Below are 21,637 nucleotides of genomic sequence, written 5' to 3' on the forward strand. Positions count from 1 at the left end.
TGGCAGTAGGATACACTGATGAGTTAATGAAACAGTAGAAAGTCCAAAAACATACCCACACATATATAGTCAGTTAATTTTCATCAATTTGAAAAGTTAATTAAGTGGAGACAGAAAAGCCTTTTGTAAACAATTGTTACTGGAACACTGGATATCTCTATTGAAAAATTTTAACTGTGACCACTACTCTCAGTCCATATATAAAAACGAATTCAAAATGGATCATAACTCTATATCTAAAATCTTGGAATAGGCAAAGATTTCTGAGCCACAAAGTACAATAAAATAATAAATTGGATTTCCTCAAAATTAAAGTTTGCTTATCAAAAGATACCATTAAATAAACAGGTCACAGATTGAGAAAAAATATTGTAAAACATATATCTGACCAAAAGCAGGATACATAAAAGAATATCTACATGTCAACAATTAAAAGACAAAACTCTCAATTTTTTAAAAATGGGAAAAACATAAAAAGACAAATAAGAAGATATAGAAATGAATTATAAGCACTTAAAAAGGTGCTCAATAACTTCAGTTATCATGAAAATGCAAATTAAAATCACAATAATAAAACATTTTCTACACACTGGAAAGTTTTGCAGTATCAGAAATCTGTATCAAAAAGACAAATGTTACTGAGAATTTAAAGCAACTGGAACATTTGTACATTTCTAACAGGAGAATAAAATTTTATAACCAATTTGGAGAACTGTTTGTATGTTTCATGTAAGTTATACTTATATCTACTCTATGACTCAAACTATTAAGTACTTACCCAAGAGAAGTGAAAATATATGTTCACAAAAATACTTGTGCAAAAATGTTTACAGTTGCTTATGAAAAGACAACCCAATACACTAATCATCAGAAAAATGCAAATCTCCCACCCACTAGGATGGCTACTATACAATTTTTAAAAAATAGATAATAAGCGTCAGCAAGGATGTGGAGAAATTAGAACTCATGTGCACTGTTGGTAGGATTGTAAAATGGTACAACTGCTATGGAAAACAGTATGGAGGCTTTTCAAAAAATTAAAATTAGAACTACAATATGATCCAGAAATTCCACTCCCCAGTATATACAAAGAATTGAAAGGAGGATTTCAGAGAGATATTTGCATATACATATTCATAGCAAACCAAATGCCCATCAAAAAATGAATGAATAACATAAAATGGAATATTATTCAGCCTTTAAAAGGAAAACTATTCACACGCTACCACATGGATGAATCTTGAAGACATTATGTTAAGTGAAATACACCAGTCACAAAAAGACAAATACCATATTATTCCAGATATATAAGGTGTCTAAAGTAGTCAAATCCATGGAAACACAAAGTAGAATAATGGCTATCCAGAAATACAAGGAGGGGAAAAAGGTGAGTTGCTATATAATGGGAACAGAGTTTTATATTTGCAAGATGAACAACTTCTAGAGATGTTTTTCATAGCAATTCGAGTATATTTAACACTGCCGAACTGTACATTTAAAAATTGTTAAGATGGTAAAATTTACATAATGTGATTTTCATTATTAAACAAATGTGTATGGTTGCCTTAACCATAATGTAAAAAAAAAACAGAAACAAGCCCAATTTTCATCAACAAGAAAATTATAAACAAACTGTGATATATTCATAATATGAAATACTACTCAGCACTTTTTAAAAATGAACTGATACCGATACAAGTAAAAACATGCATTTATCTTAAAACGTGCTATATTGAGAGAAAAAAGGAGTGTACACTCTATCATTCCATTTACATGAAATTCAAAAACAGAAATAAAACACTAATTCATGGTGATAGATATCAGAACAATTGTTGCCTCCGGGGTAAAACAAAATTGACTGATAAGGGAAACAGGGGATTTTCTGGGGTGATGAACATATTCTTTATCTTGTTTTGAGGAATGGTTACATCAGATCAGATCAGATCAGTCGCTCAGTCATGTCAGACTCTTTGCGACCCCATTAATCACAGCACACCAGGCCTCCCTGTCCATTACCAACTCCCAGAGTTCACTCAGACTCACGTCCATCGAGTCAGTGATGCCATCCAGCCACCTCATCCTCTGTCGTCCCCTTCTCTTCCTGCCCCCAATCCCTCCCAGCATTAGAGTCTTTTCCAATGAGTCAACTCTTCACATGAGGTGGCCAAATTACTGGAGTTTCAGCTTTAGCATCATTCCTTCCAAAGAAATCCCAGGGCTGATCTCCTTCAGAATGGACTGGCTGAATCTCCTTGCAGTCCAAGGGACTCTCAAGAGTCTTCTCCAACACCACAGTTCAAAAGCATCAATTCTTCGGTGCTCAGCCTTCTTCACAGTCCAACTCTCACATCCATACATGACCACAGGAAAAACCATAGCCTTGACTAGACGAACCTTTGTTGGCAAAGTAATGTCTCTGCTTTTGAATATGGTATCTAGGTTGGTCATAACTTTCCTTCCAAGGAGTAAGTATCTTTTAATTTCATGGCTGCAGTCACCATCTGCAGTGATTTTGGAGCCCAGAAAAATAAAGTCTGACACTGTTTCCACTGTTTCCCCATCTATTTCACATGAAGTGATGGGACCAGATGCCATGATCTTCGTTTTCTGAATGTTGAGCTTTAAGCCAAATTTTTCACTCTCCACTTTCACTTTCATCAAGAGGCTTTTGAGTTCCTTTTCACTTTCTGCCATAAGGGTGGTGTCATCTGCATATCTGAGGTTATTGATATTTCTCCCGGCAATCTTGATTCCAGCTTGTGCTTCTTCCAGTCCAGCATTTCTCATGATGTACTCTGCATATAAGTTAAATAAACAGGGTGACAATATAGAGCCTTGACGTAATCCTTTTCCTATTTGGAACCAGTCTGTTGTTCCATGTCCAGTTCTAACTGCTGCTTCCTGACCTGCATACAGATTTCTCAAGAGGCAGGTCAGGTGGTCTGGTATGGCCATCTCTTTCAGAATTTTCCACAGTTTATTGTGATCCACACAGTCAAAGGCTTTAGCATAGTCAATAAAGCAGAAATAGATGTTTTTCTGGAACTTTCTTGCTTTTTCCATGATCCAGCGGATGTTGGCAATTTGATCTCTGGTTCCTCTGCCTTTGCTAAAACCAGCTTGAACATCAGGAAGTTCACGGTTCACATATTGCTGAAGCCTGGCTTGGAGAATTTTGAGCATTACTTTACTAGCGTGTGAGATAAGTGCAATTGTGCGGTAGTTTGAGCATTCTTTGGCATTTCCTTTCTTTGGGATTGGAATGAAAACTGACCTTTTCCAGTCCTGTGGCCACTGCTGAGTTTTCCAAATTTGCTGGCATATTGAGTGCAGCACTTTCACAGCATTATCTTTCAGGATTTGGAATAGCTCAACTGGAATTCTATCACCTCCACTAGCTTTGTTCATAGTGATGCTTTCTAAGGCCCACTTGACTTCACATTCCAGGATGTCTGGCTCTAGGTGAGTGATCACACCATCGTGATTATCTGGGTCATTAAGATCTTTTTTGTACAGTTCTTCTGTGTATTCTTGCCACCTCTTCTTAATATCTTCTGCTTCTGTTAGGTCCATCCCATTTCTGTCCTTTATCGAGCCCATCTTTGCATGAAATGTTCCTTTGGTATCTTCGATTTTCTTGAAGAGATCTCTATTCTTTCCCATTCTGTTGTTTGCCTCTATTTCTTTGCATTGATCACTGAAGAAGCTTTCTTATCTCTTCTTGCTCTTCTTTGGAAGTCTGCATTCAGATGTTTATATCTTTCCTTTTCTCCTTTGCTTTTCACTTCTCTTCTTTTCACAGCTATTTGTAAGGCCTCCCCAGACAGCCATTTTGCTTTTTTTGCCTTTCTTTTCCATGGGGATGGTCTTGATCCCTGTCTCCTGTACATTGTCATGAACCTCATTCCATAGTTCATCAGGCACTCTGTCTATCAGGTCTAGGCCCTTAAATCTATTTCTCACTTCCACTGTATAATCATAAGGGATTTGATTTAGGTCATACCTGAATGGTCTAGTGGTTTTCCCTACTTTCTTCAATTTAAGTCTGAATTTGGCAATAAGGACTTCATGGTCTGAGCCACAGTCAGCTCCTGGTCTTGTTTTTGCTGACTGTATAGAGCTTCTCCATCTTTGGCTACAAAGAATATAATCAATCTGATTTCAGTGTTGACCATCTGGTAATGTCCATGTATAGAGTCTTCTCTTGTGTTGTTGGAAGAGGGTGTTTGTTATGACCAGTGCATTTTCTTGGCAAAACTCTATTAGTCTTTGCCCTGTTTCATTCTGTATTCCAAGGCCAAATTTGCCTGCTACTCCAGGTGTTTCTTGACTTCCTACTTTTGCATTCCAGTACCCTATAATGAAAAGGACATCTTTTTTGGGTGTTAGTTCTAAAAGGTCTTGTAGGTCTTCATAGAACTGTTCAACTTCAGCTTCTTCAGCGTTACTGGTTGGGGCATAGACTTGGATTACTGTGATATTGAATGGTTTGCCTTGGAAACGAACAGAGATCATTCTGTCGTTTTTGAGATTGCATCCAAGTACTGCATTTCGGACTCTTTTGTTGACCATGATGGCTACTCCATTTCTTCTGAGGGATTCCTGCCCGCAGTAGTAGATATAATGGTCATCTGATTTAAATTCACCCATTCCAGTCCATTTCAGTTCGCTGATTCCTAGAATGTCAACATTCACTCTTGCCATCTCTTATTTGACCACTCATAGATAAATGCAATTATCAAAATTCATTGTACAGACCATCTAATTATACCTAAATAAAAAATATGTTGGAAAAGACCCTGATGCTGGGAAAAATTGAAGGCAAAAGGAGAAGGGGGCAGCAGAGGATGAGACTGTTAGATCAACCAACTCAATGGACATGAATTTGAGCAAACTCCAGGAGATAATGGAGAACAAGAAAGCCTGGCGTGCTGCAGGTCATGGAGTCACAAAAAGTCAGACACACTTTAGCAACTGAATAACAACAAAAAAATGTATTTTCAAAACACAATGAGACATTACAGGAAGTGAAATAAGCCAGAGACACAAAGACAAATACTGTACGATTCTGCTTCTGTATAGTATCTAAAGTAGTCATATTCATAGAGACAGAACATAGACTGGTGGTTACCAGGTATTGAGGGTGAGTGAGGAAAAGAAAAGTTTTGTTTAGTGGGTACAGAGTTTCAGTTTTACAAGATGTAAAGCTGTGATGATCTGTTGTAAAATAATGTGAATATACTTAGCACCTAAAGATGGTAATTTTTGTTGCTTCTATCTAATTAAAATAAAAATTTTGAAAAACATAATGAGATAACCATAGAAACCAATTATGCCTAAAACCAGAAAAACTGACAATATGAAACATTGGTGATGAGGTAGAGTAAAAGGGAGCTCTCATAATTTGTGTGCAGGAAATGAAAATAGTAAAGGTTTGGTAATGCCTTATAAAGTTAAACATGTACTATATTATAACATCCCTAGAGGAGGGCAGGGCAACCCATTCCATTATTCTTGCCTGGAGAATCCCATGGACAGAGGAGCCTGGCAGTTTACAGTCCATAGGGTCACCCAGAGTCAGACAAGACTGAAGCAACTTAGCACACACACACACATATTTTAACATAGAAATTCCAGTCCTAGGTATTTACCCAAGAGAAATTAAAATATGTGTCCATAAAAAGACTTATCAAAAGCACGTTCATATCAGTTTTATTCACAATAGCCTAAATTGGAACCAGCCTAAATGCCCATCAGTAGGAAAAATACATACATTGTGTTATATCCATACAATTGACTACTACTCAGCAATGATGAGAACAAGCTATTTATACATATAACATGAATGAATCAGTCAGTATGCTGTATGATTCCACTTACATAAGGTTATAGGATAAGCAAAATTAATTCAAGATAGGCCAAAAACCCAGAACAGTGGCTTCCTTTGTGGTGTCGCAAGGATGGGAGGGAGCATGAAATATTTTATTGATGAACACAAGGGAACTTACTTGAGAAAAAGAAATGTTTTCTATCAGAGGTCAGCGATCTTCTTCTGTAAACGTAACTACAGTAAATATTTTAGGCTTTGCAGATTATATATGATTTCTTTGTTTTCATTTTTTACAACCCTTAAAAATGTAAAACACATTCTTAGCTCCTAGGATATAAAAAACAGGCCAGGGGCCCTATTCTATATCATAATAGAAGTCTAGATTATATGGGCATATCCCTTCATCAAAATTATATATCTATGATATGAGCATTTCAATGTATGTAATTTTACCTCAAAGATACAGAACTAAAAAATAACAACAATAATAATAACCAAGTTAGAGATGTGGGAAGTGAGTGGAGGTATAGATGAAATAATAATTGTAGAGTGTAGATAATTGTTTAAGTTGTGTGATGGGCATATGGAGTTTAGTTATATTAATCTGTTTACTTTGTATGTGTTTGTTATTTTCCATAATAAACATCTTTAAAAAGAAACACTTCTAGGATGTATCTGAAGCAGTACTTAAATGGAAATTTCTAGCTTTAAGTGACTGTATTAGAAATTAAGAATCAATTATAAAAACTTCCAGCTCAAAAAAAACTAGAAAAAAACAACAAATTAAAAACAAAGAAACTAAGGGAAATAAATAATCAGAATACAAATCAATGAAATAGAAAGCAGACATACAAAAGAGTAAAATCAATAAAGCCAAGTTTATTTCTGGGAAAGATTAATAAAATTGATAATCATCTAGCAAAACTGATCAAGTAACAGAAAATACAAATTATCAGTATCAGAAATGAAAATGGGAGTATCACTACAGATCCTAAAGCTATTTAAAAGATTGCATGAACATATTATATACAATTTTATGCCGGTAAATTTGACAAAATATATGAAATGGACAGTTTCCTTGTAAGCTGTAACTTACTAAAACAGGTATGGGAAGAAATAGAAAGTTTGAATAGTCCAATAGCTATTTAAGAAATTGAACCTGTAATTTAAAATCTCCACACAAAAAGAAGAACAATAGGAATATTGTTCTTATATTTAAAGAGATTTAAACAGAGAACTGACAAAATCAGGTTCTATTTTGATTCAGACTGCAGTGTGGAGAAAAGATATCACCAGTGACTGGTGAAAATGGATGTGCGTAGCATTAAAAAAAAACAAAACTGCCAGTGGTTGCCAGTGGTTAGGGGGAGAAAGATGTGAATAGATAGAACATAGAGGATTTTTAGGGCACTGAAACTATCCTATATGTTACTGTCAATATAATGGTAGATATGTCATTATGCATTTGTCAAAACTCATAGGATATACTACCTTATATGAACCCTAATGTAAGCTGTGGACTTGGAGTGATAATGATGTGTCAATGCATGCTCATGGGTTATCATAAATGTACCGTTCTGGTTCAGGATATTGAATAGTGTGGGAGACTGTGTGTGTGAGTGGGGGCAGGGGGTGATGGAAACTCTCTCTACTCTGCTCAGTTTTGTTGTGAACCTAAAACTGTTCCCCAAAAATTCTCTCTTTAAAAAGAAAGACAGTAGCAGTAGCTCTAGTGGGTGATGAAGGGGGCTTGGACCAGGATGATAACAGTAAAAATAAAGGAAGAAAAGAACATAGGAGGTTTAAGGAAAATGGAGAAGCTTTGAAATATGGGTTGTAGAAACCAATGAAGTACTGTAATAGACTTAAAGGACAATGTTAAGGTGCATTTTAAGATGAGAGACATGAATTTATAGTGGAAACAATATACTTTGCATGACTTTCTGCCATAATGCTTGGTTGTTCAAGTGCAGGCACAAAGAAAGTCAAGAGTTAGGATCATCCAGAATATGAGTTTTACAAATTTACCTGATCAAAAAGACAGAAATAATGTTTTCAAATGATCAATTATGTAATCTAAGGTGGACCTGGAAGAAGATGAAAGAAGGGCTTATGCAGTGGGTGACAGTAGAGGTCTGGAAGACCCAATGAAAGTATAGGTACAGTTCAAAGAAGAGAAGGCTATAGTCAGAGAGTGTGATGTTTGAATTTATGATTTTGGAAGTAAAGCATTTTCAGTAGCAATTATAGATAATGACAAAGCCCAAGGCATAATGATAGCAGTGGGTGGCTAAAGAGAAATGGAACAGAAGATGATCAGAGATTACATCACAAGGAACTAAGTAGCCAAGGTATTAGATGATACAGGGCGTATGCTGCTCAGTTCCACATGATGGGAAAGAACATGAGACTTAGAGACAGATAGAGCTTGATTTTCCTACACACACCTTTGCAGAAGTTGGGACCCTAAAAGATGTTGGAAGTCATCAGTCCTTTGGCTCCTGACTCCAGCTGTTTCTCTTTCAGGAACATTGATCTGACTGTACAGGACTCCCTTCTGTAGCTGGCTCACCAAGATGTGTTTTCCAGTCTGGTCCCTGGTACCCAGACCTCAACATTTCAAGGTCATGAAAGCATAGAAGTAGTCAAAGCAGTTTTGGACTCACAGTGATAGCATCGTCAGATCATCTTCCTGTTTCATAGAAGTACTGCTGCTGCTAAGACACTTCAGTCGTGTTTGACTCTGCGCAACCCCATAGACAGCAGCCCACCAGGCTCCTCCATCCCTGGGATTCTCCAGGCAAGAATACTGGAGTGGGTTGCCATTTCCTCCTCCAATGCATGCATGCGATCCCATAGACAGCAGCCCACCAGGCTCCTCCATCCCTGGGATTCTCCAGGCAAGAATACTGGAGTGGGTTGCCATTTCCTTCTCCACATAGAAGTATTAGAAAGGAATTAAGACTTTTTACAAGGTAAATTCTGAAAAACTGCTCTACACCCTCAGTTCAGTTCAATCGCTCAGTCATGTCCGACTCTTTGCGACCCCATGAATCACAGCATGCCAGGCCTCCCTGTCCATCACCATCTCCCAGAGTTCACTCAAACTCATGTCCATTGAGTCGGTGATGCCATCCAGCCATCTCATCCTCTGTTGTCCTCTTTTCCTCCTGTGCCCAATCCCTCCCAGCATCAGAGTCTTTTCCAGTGAGTCAACTCTTCGCATGACGTGACCCAAGTATTGGAGTTTCAGCTTTAGCATCATTCCTTCCAAAGAACACCCAGGGCTGATCTCCTTTAGAATGGACTGGTTGGATCTCCTTGCAGTCCAAGGGACTCTCAAGAGTCTTCTCCAACACCACAGTTCAAAAGCATCTATTCTTCAGTGCTCAGCTTTCTTCACAGTCCAACTCTCACATCCATACATGACCACTGGAAAAACCATAGCCTTGACTAGACAGACCTTTGTTGGCAAAGTAATGTCTCTGTTTTTCAATATGCTGTCTAGGTTGGTCATAACTTTTCTTCCAAGGAGTAAGTATCTTTTAATTTCATGGCTGCAGTCACCATCTGCAGTGATTTTGGAGCCCCCAAAAATAAAGTCTGACACTGTTTCCACTGTTTCCCCATCTATTTCACATGAAGTGATGGGACCAGATGCCATGATCTTCATTTTCTGAATGTTGAACTTTAAGCCAACTTTTTTACTCTCCACTTTCACTTTCATCAAGAGGCTTTTGAGTTCCTCTTCACTTTCTGCCATAAGGGTGGTGTCATCTGCATATCTGAGGTTATTGATATTTCTCCCGGCAATCTTGATTCCAGCTTGTGCTTCATCCAGTCCAGCGTTTCTCATGATGTACTCTGCATAGAAGTTAAATACACCCTAGGACTGAGTTAATACCTGCACCTGACATGGCAACACAAGTTAGTAAGGGGGCACAAAAAGATGTCATAAGGATAATAGGAGCCAGTTTTCTAACTGTTGGAGAAAGGAGTTACAAATATGAAAAGGAAAAGAACAGAATGAACTCTATGGCATTCATTTATAATGGGAGGTATTAGATATGATAGATACATAGATATATACATAGATAAATAGATCTATAGATAGATTGAATGAAACTAAAACCACTGATATAAACGTATGAATAAATGGTAAAGAAGGTAAGGCTCTTTCTTACTGTACAATCCCAACAAATAAACATAGAAAGAATGCTAGAGTTAGAGGGTCATTAATGGATGATAAAATTAGTAGTAAAAATTTGATGAAAAACAGGATATTTATACAGACTCCAAGTATTAATTACAATGGAGAAAAATAACAGTAGCCTTACAGTGGCAAAATCTGGTGGACACCACCTAAACCAAGTGATCAAAATTAATATCATGCACATCCAAATAAGAATGTCTTTGTTTTCAGGAAATAAACATTGACATATTTAGAGGTAAAAGGGTATGATGTCTACACCTCACAGTCAAATGGTTCAGAAAAAATGAGTATATAGTCATCCCTCAGTATCCACTGGGGATTGATTCCAGAACCTGTGAGGATACCAAAACCCATGGATGTTGAAGTCCCTTATATAAAATAGTATAGTGGGCCCTCCATATCCTTGGGTTTTACACCTGCATATTCAACCAATTCAAGGTTGGTTAAATTAGGGTTGTGGAACCTGTGGATTCTGAAGGCCAACTGTACATAAATTTATAAACAGAGAATGAAAAGCACTAGGCAAAATATAAACAACCTGGGTGGGGTATACAGGAGTTCCTTAAATTATTTTTGTAGCTTCTCTGTAAGTTTGAAATTATATCAGAATTTTAAACTACCCAAAAAAAAGATATCATGGATGCACTCTACCTTGGGCCTTCTTATTTCCATATTTCTAGCTTAGTAGTTCCCCTAGGTCTGGCCGTTTTGGCTCCATACTTTGGATCTAGCTCTTTATTTGGCATGCCAGATCATCAAACCAGTGTGGAACTACCTATTCTAGCTCTGATCTTGGTCTCCCTTCTGGATTAATCCTCATTATTTTTCCTTCAGCTCCAGGCATCAAAACCACATGCAGGGCTTCCCTGGTGGCTCAGTGGTAAAAAATACGCCTGCCAATGCAGAAGACACAGTTTTGATCCCTGATCCCAGAAGATCCCACATGCTGAGAAGCAACTAAGCCCATACACCACAACTATTGAACCTATGCTGTAGAGCCCACAAGCCACAACTACTGAAGCCCGTATACCCGAGAGTCCATACTCCATGACAGGAGAAGCCACTGTAATGAGAAGCCTGAGCACTGCAACTAGAGAGTAGCCCCTGCTTGTCCCAACTAGAGAAAAGCCCAAGCAGCAACAAAGACCCAGAACAGTGAAAAATGAATAAATAATTAAAAAAAAAAAACAACTACATGTAAGGGAAATACCAAATCATAACATCTCACTGGGATCCATGGGTCACAGCTGGTCTCCCATAGGCCACACCTCTTCCATGTCCCAATTTCCTTTGCTTTCTCACTAGTTCTGAATATAGCAAGTGCCTCATTCACACCTATTGGATTGATTTGAACTTGCCTGATTCAGAAATGTGAAGGAATCCATCATTATCTTCTAGGAATCCCATTTTCATGAGTCTGAAGGAACCAAACGGTCTCCACAAATCTTTTATGAACTCAAAGTTCAAGGATCTGATCTTAAATGGTTTGAGAGGGAGCATCATCATCTCTGCCTCATCTATAGGCTGCTTCCTTAACCCATCCAAGGACTTTCTGAATATAATTGGTGGGATTGGGAAGTCACCATTTGTCTTATATAAATAGAAATTACCAGATGACTTTTCTAGGTATAGCAGCTAGAGATTATGAAAGATTATGGGATATGTACTTAATAATAATCATAGTAGCTACCATTTTACAAAGAAGCTATATGTCAGGAAATGTGCAAGACGCTATATATGTATCATCTTAACCCTGGGAAGCAGACATTAATATACTCCTTTCACAAATGAGGAAAGTAAAGCTCAGAGTTTAGGTGATTTGCTCAAGTTAATACACCTCTTAAGTGGCGGAGCTGGGATTGAATCCTTCATGTCTTTTTGACTCCAGAGCCCATACTTTTGCCATTTCATCATATAGTCATAACAAGTCAGTCACCTCCCTGTAGTTTCCCTGTACTGATTTGTTAAAAGATCTTCCTAACAGTTGGTATTTGTTACTTTGGAGAAATGATTGGTTTCAGCGGGAATATGTTTAAGACAGAGTTTCTCATACCATTTCAAATATGTCACTTGCACTTGATTCGACGGATTTAATGTCTCCAAAATTTCCTGAGGGGAATTTTTTCAGCCATACCCAATCACCCTAGAAAGAAAAGATAAAGTGTGTTGAGGAGCCTTAGTTGCCAACAGCTTTAGAGCAAACCTTCCCTTCCACACTAAGAGTTTATAGTTAGACCATCAACACACACAAGCTCTGCTCCTCTTTCTCACCCTCCACCCCATGGATATTCTGTATTCCAAGCTACAAAGAAGTTGCAGTTTAAAATTCCAATTAACTAAAGACAGGGAAACAATTGCAGGAATGCAGACCCCAGAAAAGGAATGATACAACTACCTGAACTCACCGCAGGAAGTGCTGGGTCACTTCACTCATTCATAGCTAAGTGATGTAGCACCAGGTTTCCTGCGATTAACGGTTATGGTTAGTGGTTGCAATTCTGACTGCCTTGAGGCGTCTGTGGTGAGAGATGTAGGGCAGGAGATGCAGTGCAGCAAATGTTGCCTGCATTTACCTTGATCCATTTTTCTCTCATGGGACAGGCCATTTGGGGGCCTTTTATGCTTTAATCATAAACCAGTTGGCTTCAACACCAATTAAACATTTTTCATTTGGATGTACAAGTGTACGACCACAGTAATATGAGTAATCTAGACTCTTTCAGAAGTCTATTTCTGACTTTTAAAGCACAAAACAGTGATTTTCTAAGGCTGCCTGTCAAGTCAAAAACAACAGTTATTTTATTGTCTTCACTTTAACACAGGTGCCTGCTAGATAATTTTCTCCTACATGCACAGCCTCAAGGATTCATCAGTCACCAAGCCCTATTTAATTTCTGTCCAACCTAAATTTGAAAAAAAGCAATACATATATAGATACCTTTTTCTCTGTAATAATAATAATGCCTGACATTTGCACAGCGCTCTCTCCTCTTCCAAGTGCTTTCATATCTATTACCTATAGCCTGGAGATTCCATTTCAGGCTGCACCAATTTGTCATCAAGTAGAGATAATAAAGCAGAGAGCTCTATACAGTCAAATTCCAAGAATAAGAGAGTGTAGCCAGTCTCTTATTAAGGAATATATCCAGCTGTGGCATTACATCTGGAGACCAGCCGGAGGCGAAGGCTAATAACAGGAGCTGCGGGCATCTGAGTTACTTGCCTCTACTGTGTGTCAGAGGGCATCTTCTAGCCAAGGAACTCAAAACCCTTTAACTAGGAACTTGCTTTCAGGGGCCTTCAGCAGCTGAACAGAACTAGGCCAATCAGGCTCATGCTCACAAAGTTCAGAAAGGTAGTCTAGGAACAGTGCCTGTCTGCACTAGAATGGTCAAAGTACCAATTCCTGGTCTCTTGCCTAGCAACTCCCTGTATGTGGCCCCATACCAGCTACATCACAGTCACCAAGGAACTGGTTAGACAAAAGACATAGACTGGCTGGGCAGATGAAAACATATTCATGTATGCACTTACCACATCACTCTACTTAACCCCCTGAATTGTATGCAATTATTTTATATTGTTAGGTTAATCATGTTTCCATTATGGCTTACAATTATAATGATCTTTTATTTAAAAAAATAAAAGGTACTGGTTACAAAGGCCCATTATAAGGCCCCACACTTACTCACTTAGTCATGGGAGTCATGAGGTCCTGACACCTCAAAGCTTTAGCCTTCAGAGGACTTTGTATTTTGTGCATTTGTTGTGCTCAGTCGCTCAGGTCTGTTCAAAACTTTGTGGCCCCGTGGACTGTAGCCCTCCAGGCTCCTCTGTCCATGGGATCTTCCAGGAAAGAATACTGGTCTGGGGTGCCATTTCTTCCTCCAGGGGATCTTCCTGGCCCAGGGATCAAACCCATGTCTTCCGTGTCTCCTGCATTGGCAGAAGGATTCTTTACCACTGAGCTACCTGCTCCTTTTCAGAGGACTCTGCCCAGGATCAAAGGCCGAAGTTTAAGCTGAAAGAATAAACTCTAACGGGAATTTACAAACTCAGCCCATGTGTGGGTTATACACTAATGGTCATTAATGCCTTCCAGCACCTTTGCGATTCTATTACTTGGATCATGATCACTGCTAGCTTCTATGGCACCTTTGTGTTAACTAGCAAAGGGTGCTTTCCTCAAGTTAAAATAATAATTGTGTGAGACTATTTATTATTTTGCAGCCTATGGAAGCCCGGTGATGCTGGGCAGCAGCCCCAGCTGTATGTATCTATGCATATACCACATTCTCATTGACTCATACATCCTCCAGATGCCAGAAAACACACTCCCCCAGCAGCTTCAATACTGTGGATACCACCAAACACTGCCTGCCAGGTAAGGCCTCTTTGCAGGTTTGGAGTCAGGCTGTAGAGGTGCTGGTGAGAAGCTGAAATCGGGTCTATAAAAATATTAGGCAGGAGAAAGAAGTAATCGCAAGAAACTCCAGGGGTATTGTCAAGGTAGCACAGAGTCAGGTGCATATTTGTTTACCAATGACTATGTGTGTGCACAGTCAAGTATGCTGGTATATACGTAGATACGGGTGCAAGTTGCCCCCACCACCTCATTCCAGAACTAGGCTGGGAGGCCAGAATCTCTCTGCTCACTCCTGCACCACTCTCATTTAAGTTAGTACATGTCTACAATGTGAATAGTACCCTCTTAGATGTGGCCCTCTTGTGCAGTGTACAACCTGAGCATCAGTACTGGCAGCTCTGACTCTGCCTATAGCCAGTGCCTGTTACCTTCTTCCTGGAATCAGCCCTATTACAGACATGGCTTAGCTGTCTCTCTTGCTTATTAACTTTTAATAAGTAGCTAAGCAGAGCTTTTTTCCTGCCAAATCACCAAATTTGAGAGCTTCATAGTTAAAGAAATTAAAGCCTGAAGAGATTAAATGACTGGCCCAAGGTCAGAAGGCTAGGTAGTAACAGAAGCAAGGTCTTCCATCTCCCACTTTGTTGCTCTTTCTTCCCATGGGCTTTCTTTAGTTTGGGGGCTTTGTGTGTTTGTTTTAAGATTTAAAGACTTCTCATGAACTTTATAAGCAAAATTTTATTGAGTCTGTGTGTGTCCTACTTTATTAATAATGAGGAAAAGGGAGGATATGGGCAGGTTTTATTTTTACCACACATGCACCATTTGTTTTGTTTTGTTCTTTTAAGAGAAAGAATGATAAAATATCAATACTTCACACATCATTCATTTTTTAATTAAGAGGAAGAAACATCAAACTCTATCCACTAAAGTTTTTAAAGTCCATAAATTTTGCGTTAAGGCCATGTTGTATTAACTAAGAGCCAAGAGAACTAGGTTCTACACCTGGCTTTGTCTCAAATTCAAGGGTGGCCTTAGGGTAGCTGGGATTCCCAGGTGGTGCTAGTGGTAAAGAACCTGCCTACCAAAGCAGGAGATATAAGAGACACAGGTTCAATCCCTGGGTCAGGAAGGTCCCCTGGAGGAGGGCATGGCAACCCGCTCCATTACTCCTGCCTGGAGAATCCCATGGACAAAGGAGCCTGGCAGGCCACAGACCATGGGGTTGCAAAGAGTTGGACACAACTGAAGTGACTTAACATGCAGGCACGCATGCTTAGGGTAGTCACCTCATTGGCCTGAGTCTCAGTTTCCACACCAATAGAGCTGGACCACTTAGATGATTTCTAAGCTCCTTTTCAGCTTTGATGATCTGATTCTGTGATGAGAGAGAAGATGGCTGTGGAAAGGAAAGGGGTGGAGAGAGAGCTACATGGGATCTAGAAGGTGAGAAGATAGAAGAAAAGGCTCTGGGAAAGAGAGATGGATGTGGAGGATGTGTGAGGGAGAGACAGAAATGGGACAAAGAGAAAAACACAGGGAGAAGTGGAGAGGCGGAAGGAGTCAGAGAATGAAGAGGAAGAAACAGTTCAGTGGGTTCTCTCTGAGTGTGTCAGGGTGGCACTACTGCTCGCCTCACCCTTCCCTATACAGTGGCTATCAACAGATCCTGACATGTTCCCTTTGCATCTGCCATTCACAGCTCTTTCTCCAAGCAGCCTGCTTAGCTAGCTTTTCTTTTACATCTCTGAGTGTATCTCTGAGATAAGGGCTGAGTTTCCTGTACAGTTCTGGAGGATATGCACCCATGTGTCCCATCAATGTGTGAATCTGTGTCAGTGTATTACAATGACTAGAAAGGCACCTCCTAGAGAAGCCTGTCCTTTGTTATCAGGTATCTGCTTCTCCAGGTACATCGTCTGGAGCTTCCATATATTCCAATAAAAAATCTTATGAAAATTCTCTTTAAATAGAAACTAGATAATGAATCTTCTTTAAAACACGCCTAATAGAGGGCCCTTTCAGAAGGCATACTGGACCTCTTTGTTTGGTCTGTTGATTTGATTGACTTCTGCTCTTTCCCAAAGTCCTCCTCAACTCTAGCTAGACAGTTTTCTAGCTTCAGCTGTCTTCCTTTGCATGCTGACCTCGTGGTGTGGTATTATTCTCACTAATACCCTCCTTTTGTGCAGATAAACTTCCCCTATGGACTATGCAGTTCAGAAATACCCATGATCTGAATGACCAACAATGGTCATTATGGCAACTAACTCAACTGTCTGCCTCCTTCCAAAATGAGGAAATATCTGACAGATTCTTAAAGGCCAATTATATACAGATGTTTATTTTTTTTCTCCTTCTTCATTCTATACTAAAACCTTCCAGCTCCACCAAATAAAACATACCACAATTCAACACATAAACTCTTCTGCAGAATCAGAGAATCATAGAACATTTGAGCCAGAAGAGGCCCCAGATCTTCTCTCAGTTCAGCAATTCTCAACCCTGGCTGCACATACAGGGGAACTTAAAAAAAAAAATAACACTGCCTGGGCCCACCCCAAACCAACTGAACCAGAGTTACTAGGGGTGGAGCCTCATAGGTATTTTTTTGTTTCCCACAGGGCTTCCCAGGTGGTACTAGAGGTAAAGAACCTGCCTGCCAATGCAGGAGACATAAGACACACAGGTTCCATCCCTGCATCCGAAAGATCCCCTGGAGAATGGGATGGCTACCCACTCCAGTATTCCTGCCTGGAGAATCCCATGGACAGAGGAGTCTGGTGGGCTACAGTCCATGGGGTCGCAAAGAGTCAGACATGACTGAAGCGACTGAGCACATGTACACACAAGAGATTCTAATGAGCAGCCAAGATTAAGAATTTAGTTCAACCCCTCAATTTACAGATGAAAAACCAAGAGACTGCCTTAGGTGTTGAGATTTACTTCAGAAACAGAGGTGTCAATACATTTGTAAAGCCAGCAGCCCCATTCCATTTGACATTCAAAAGATTAACTTGAGATTACTTTGTCTTTGGTCTTTGAGAGTGTAGAATTTTTAATTCCCCAATAACTCAAGTTTACATTTGAATCAGATCTCCCCTTTGATTAAATTAAGTTCAAGGCAAGATCCAGAGGTTTCCTGCTCCAAATTTAAGTCAACACACTTCCCGTAAACTGAGCAAAAATATACCATACTAACCTTGGTGTTTTAAGTAGCTATAAATTATTTGTCAAATGGATGAAAGCATTCAACTTGGATAATCCAGTGACGGAGAACCTAAAAATTCATTCTGACCTGTTTTGGACTTTCTTTGTAGTTACTATTAAAGTTGCGAGTGTTTGCTGCTTTGGGGAGTATCTTCAAACAAAACAAGGAAACTACACTGGAAAGGCCTCACTTTGGAGGGACAGAAAGGCAGTCTGGTTTCCCTTTTATCCACTGCTTAACTCTTTCCTGGGTTTCCCTGATAGCTCAGTTGGTAAAGAATCTGCCTGCAATGCAGGACCCTGGTTCGATTCCTGGGTCAGGAAGATCCCCTGTAAAAGGGATAGGCTACCCACTCCAGTGTTCTTGGGCTTCCCTTGTGGCTCAGCTGATAAAGAATCCGCCTGCAATGAGGGAGACCTGGGTTCGATCCCTGGGTTGGGAAGATCCCCTGGAGAAGGGAAAGGCTACCCACTCTCGTATTCTGGCCTAGAGAATTCCATATGGACTGTATAGTCCATGGGGTCGCAAAGAGTTGGACACAACTGAGCGACTTTCACATTAACTCTTTCCTGCTGAGAAAAAACAGTTCATCTCTCCAACCAATGTGAGATTTGTTCTGGTTACCAAATGCCAGTATTTTAGATCAAGGGGTTGGATATGGTTTTTCAAAGCTTGAAAGACAGAAATGTAAGTGAAATAAAAAGGATTTCTATTTTAGACAGCAGAAGGTAACCTGTTACTCCAAGAGTCAGTACAGACTAAGAAAAGAAATGAATAATTTTTACAAGATTTCCATAATATCAGAGGATAACAGGTATAGGAAGAAGAACCAGAATATGAAGAGACGAGCTTGTCCCAACCCTTACTCTATATAAAGCATATCTCTAGACATCACATCACAAACAGTTCATTCAGGAAATTATTTCTTCTATTATTATACCTATGTCTTCTGGAATGAGTGACATGGTTAAGTGTTAAGTCTGAGTCTCACAGACTTTTTTCCACATTCCTAGTAAATAAACAGTGTGGAAAGATCAGTGAAGTTGTAAATTAAGTAGATTAGTTGCCGAGGAAAATCATGGTCAGCTGAATGAGTCTGTAAGGGGATAATGGACAAAAAACTTACCAAAAGGAAAGACTTACCAAAGCCTCAACATTTTTTCACAGAGACTAAGAAAGTTCTAAGTCACTCCCTAGTTTTAAAACCCAAGAAGGCAGCAGATTAGATAGCTGTTGGATATCCTACCTCATAAATCGCTATGTTGGAGTTTTCACAGGTAGCTGGAGTTAGACTCCCTGAAGAAAAGGAGAGTCTTGGGGACCTTCCACTCTGGACCTCCGACGTGATCTGGAAACTTACACTGGCGTGACTTCCTCTCTGTGAAAGGATTAGGAAAGAAAGTTTATGAACAAAATTATCATGATTAAGGATGGAGCACACAGCTATGATATAGGTACTATGTTTATCTGGTATTTTTTTATTTTTTTATTCCTAAGAAAGTAACTCTTTGAGTTGAGCTCTATAAACATGACATTTATTAATTTTTCCTATTGCCAACATTTTTTATGCTAGAATTGGTTCTTGTTTCACCTCCAAATGCCATAAAAGAAAGGCAAAGCTTTGCAGATATTTTCATCTCCTAGAGAAGTTAGAGTGATTCAGGGGGATAAGAAAGAACACCAGTCATAATTCAGTGTGGCACCCTCATTTACAGACAAAAATGAGAAAAAGATGAAAATCTAATATTTTGTAAAAATCAGGCACAGAACTAGGACAGAATCCCACCTTCTGGCTATTAGCCCTAGCTCTTTATGTTACACCATCTTGCATGCATGCTCAGTCACTCAGTCATATCCAGCTCTTTGTGACCTCATGGACTGTAGGCTTCCAGGTTCCTCTGTCCATGGAATTTTCCAGGCAAAAATACTGGAGTGGGTTGCCATTTCCTTCTCCAGGGGATCTTACCAACCCAGGGATCAAACCCACATCTCCTGCATTGGCAGGCAGATTCTTTACCACTGAACCACCTGGGAAGCCCATACCATCTTGAATGACATCCTTTTTCTATGCAGGCAAGCTTCATGACACAAGGTATCTCAGAAAGCAATAAGATGGTAGAGAGTAGATCATCTACCCATGATTTATAAGTCTGATGCTTTATAAGTCCAGATGGTGCTAGTGGTAAAGAACCTGCTTGCTAATACAGGAGATGTAAGAGATGCAGGTTCAATCCCTGGGTTGGGAAGATGCCCTGAAGGAGGGCTTGGCAACCCACTCCAGTATTCTTGCCTGGAGAATCCCATGGACAGAGAAGTCTGGTGGGCTACAGTCCATAGGGTCACAAAGAGTCAGACACGACTGATGCAACTTAGCACACACATAAGTCTGATAAAAGAGGGCTAGAAAGTGCAGTTAAATGACAAAAGGAAGGATTGTCTGAAATCTTTGTTAACTTTTAAAATTGAACATCTTCATATGTAAAGTTTAAAAATAAAATAAAATTTAAAAAAAAGAAAGAAAATAAATAAAAAAAAATAATAAAATTGAACATCTTCAACTGAACTTAATATTTTCACCTGAACCAGCAGACTTATTTTATATGAAGAAATATCTTTTAAAAAAAAGAAATATCTTCTGACCCAGGGATTGAACCCTTGTCTCTTACATCTCCTGCATTGGTAGGCAGGTTCTTTACCACTAGTGCCACCTGGGAAGCCCAATAGATCAACAGGTTCCTCATATTCTTCTCCATGTCTCCAAATATGCCTTTTTAGAATTACAGCAATGCAGACTTAGTAGTCACATTTGGTATTGTCTAGGCTATTCCCCACTCCCAATTCCAACACTCTCATTTTATAGTGAAGAAACAGAGACCTAGGGACTGGAAGAAGAATGTGGATGTTATATTTCTGGTCCTGTGTGTTCTTTCTACCACATCATGCTTTGTTTCACTCTTGCTTGCCAATAAAAATTAATCTTAAGTACTGTCACATACTCTGCCCTTAATAGTCTTTGATAAACTAAAAATTACCAGTTGATTTAGCCCCAAGATCAGTTCATTCTACCAAGACAAGACTATCACAAAGCTCCAAGGCAATGGTAAACTACACCCAGCCCTTAATGTGTTGAAATCCCAACAGCTCAAGATTCAGACAAGATGGAAAACTTGACTCTTCACATAACCCTTGCATCAACCTGAACCCTCCTCAAGAGAGCAAGGCCAGAGAAGAATCTACTTCTCTTTCAGTCTTTATTTGCCTATCTCAGCAGGCACACTTAGATTAGTATATTGAGTTATAGACCTCTTCACAAAGGTCAAAGGAGAAAGCAAGAGAATCTGCCAAAATCCACATACATTTGGACTTCAGCTTCACTTTCTTCTAAAAATTTCCTTTCCTGACCTGACTTCTCCTGACCTGCCAATTTTTCTAGACTGAATTGATTTTATATTCACCAAGAGTTTATATTTTCAGACATTCCATTTGGATGGAATTCTTGACTTGGCTTTGACCAATTAGACCCAGCCAGCTGCAAGTTTGTGACTACACAACATTTAAGGAAAATGTATGCTTCCCCATCTTTTCCCATCAGAACCCCTGATTCAAGCCAAGTGCCAAAAAGGATGTGGAGGTTAAGAGCTATGTTCTCCTATGGTAACGCCATCCCTTTCTACCTGGACCAATATAGTCAAGAAGAAGAAGAACACTCCCTCTGAGGCTATCTATTTCTGTTGCTATTCATTTTTATCACGCCTATGGTGAAAAGTGATGATGATTGTTTTAACTCTCATTATGTCAAAATTTATGCACAAGTGAAAGAAAAGATCTATTATCATGAACAAGATTTTAAAACCTTAGGTACTTTGTTCATCTGGAGGTAGCACTATTCTGCTATTTATGGTGGTTTTCTGGGGAATAGTATGAAAGCCAAACATATTTTGTGTCTTAGCAGGAAAGAGAGAATGGGCTTCCAGGGGACTCAATGGTAAAGAATCCACCTGCAATGCAGGGGACCCA

General features: G+C 39.3%; 1 protein-coding gene across 1 annotated transcript in view; it reads right to left on the minus strand.

Moving 5' to 3' along the window:
* The window catches only part of GUCY2F (guanylate cyclase 2F, retinal), a 136,406-nt gene that overhangs the window by 37,441 nt on the left and 77,328 nt on the right, over positions 1–21,637 (minus strand). The window contains exons 8-9 of the mRNA XM_055563131.1: positions 18,867–18,998; positions 12,097–12,186 (exon numbers count right to left, since the gene is read on the minus strand). Of these exons, the coding sequence (XP_055419106.1) occupies positions 12,097–12,186; positions 18,867–18,998 (222 nt within the window). The remainder of the gene's footprint in view (positions 1–12,096; positions 12,187–18,866; positions 18,999–21,637) is intronic.

This window comes from Bubalus kerabau, chromosome X, assembly GCF_029407905.1.
Source record: "Bubalus kerabau isolate K-KA32 ecotype Philippines breed swamp buffalo chromosome X, PCC_UOA_SB_1v2, whole genome shotgun sequence".
NCBI lineage: Eukaryota > Metazoa > Chordata > Mammalia > Artiodactyla > Bovidae > Bubalus > Bubalus kerabau.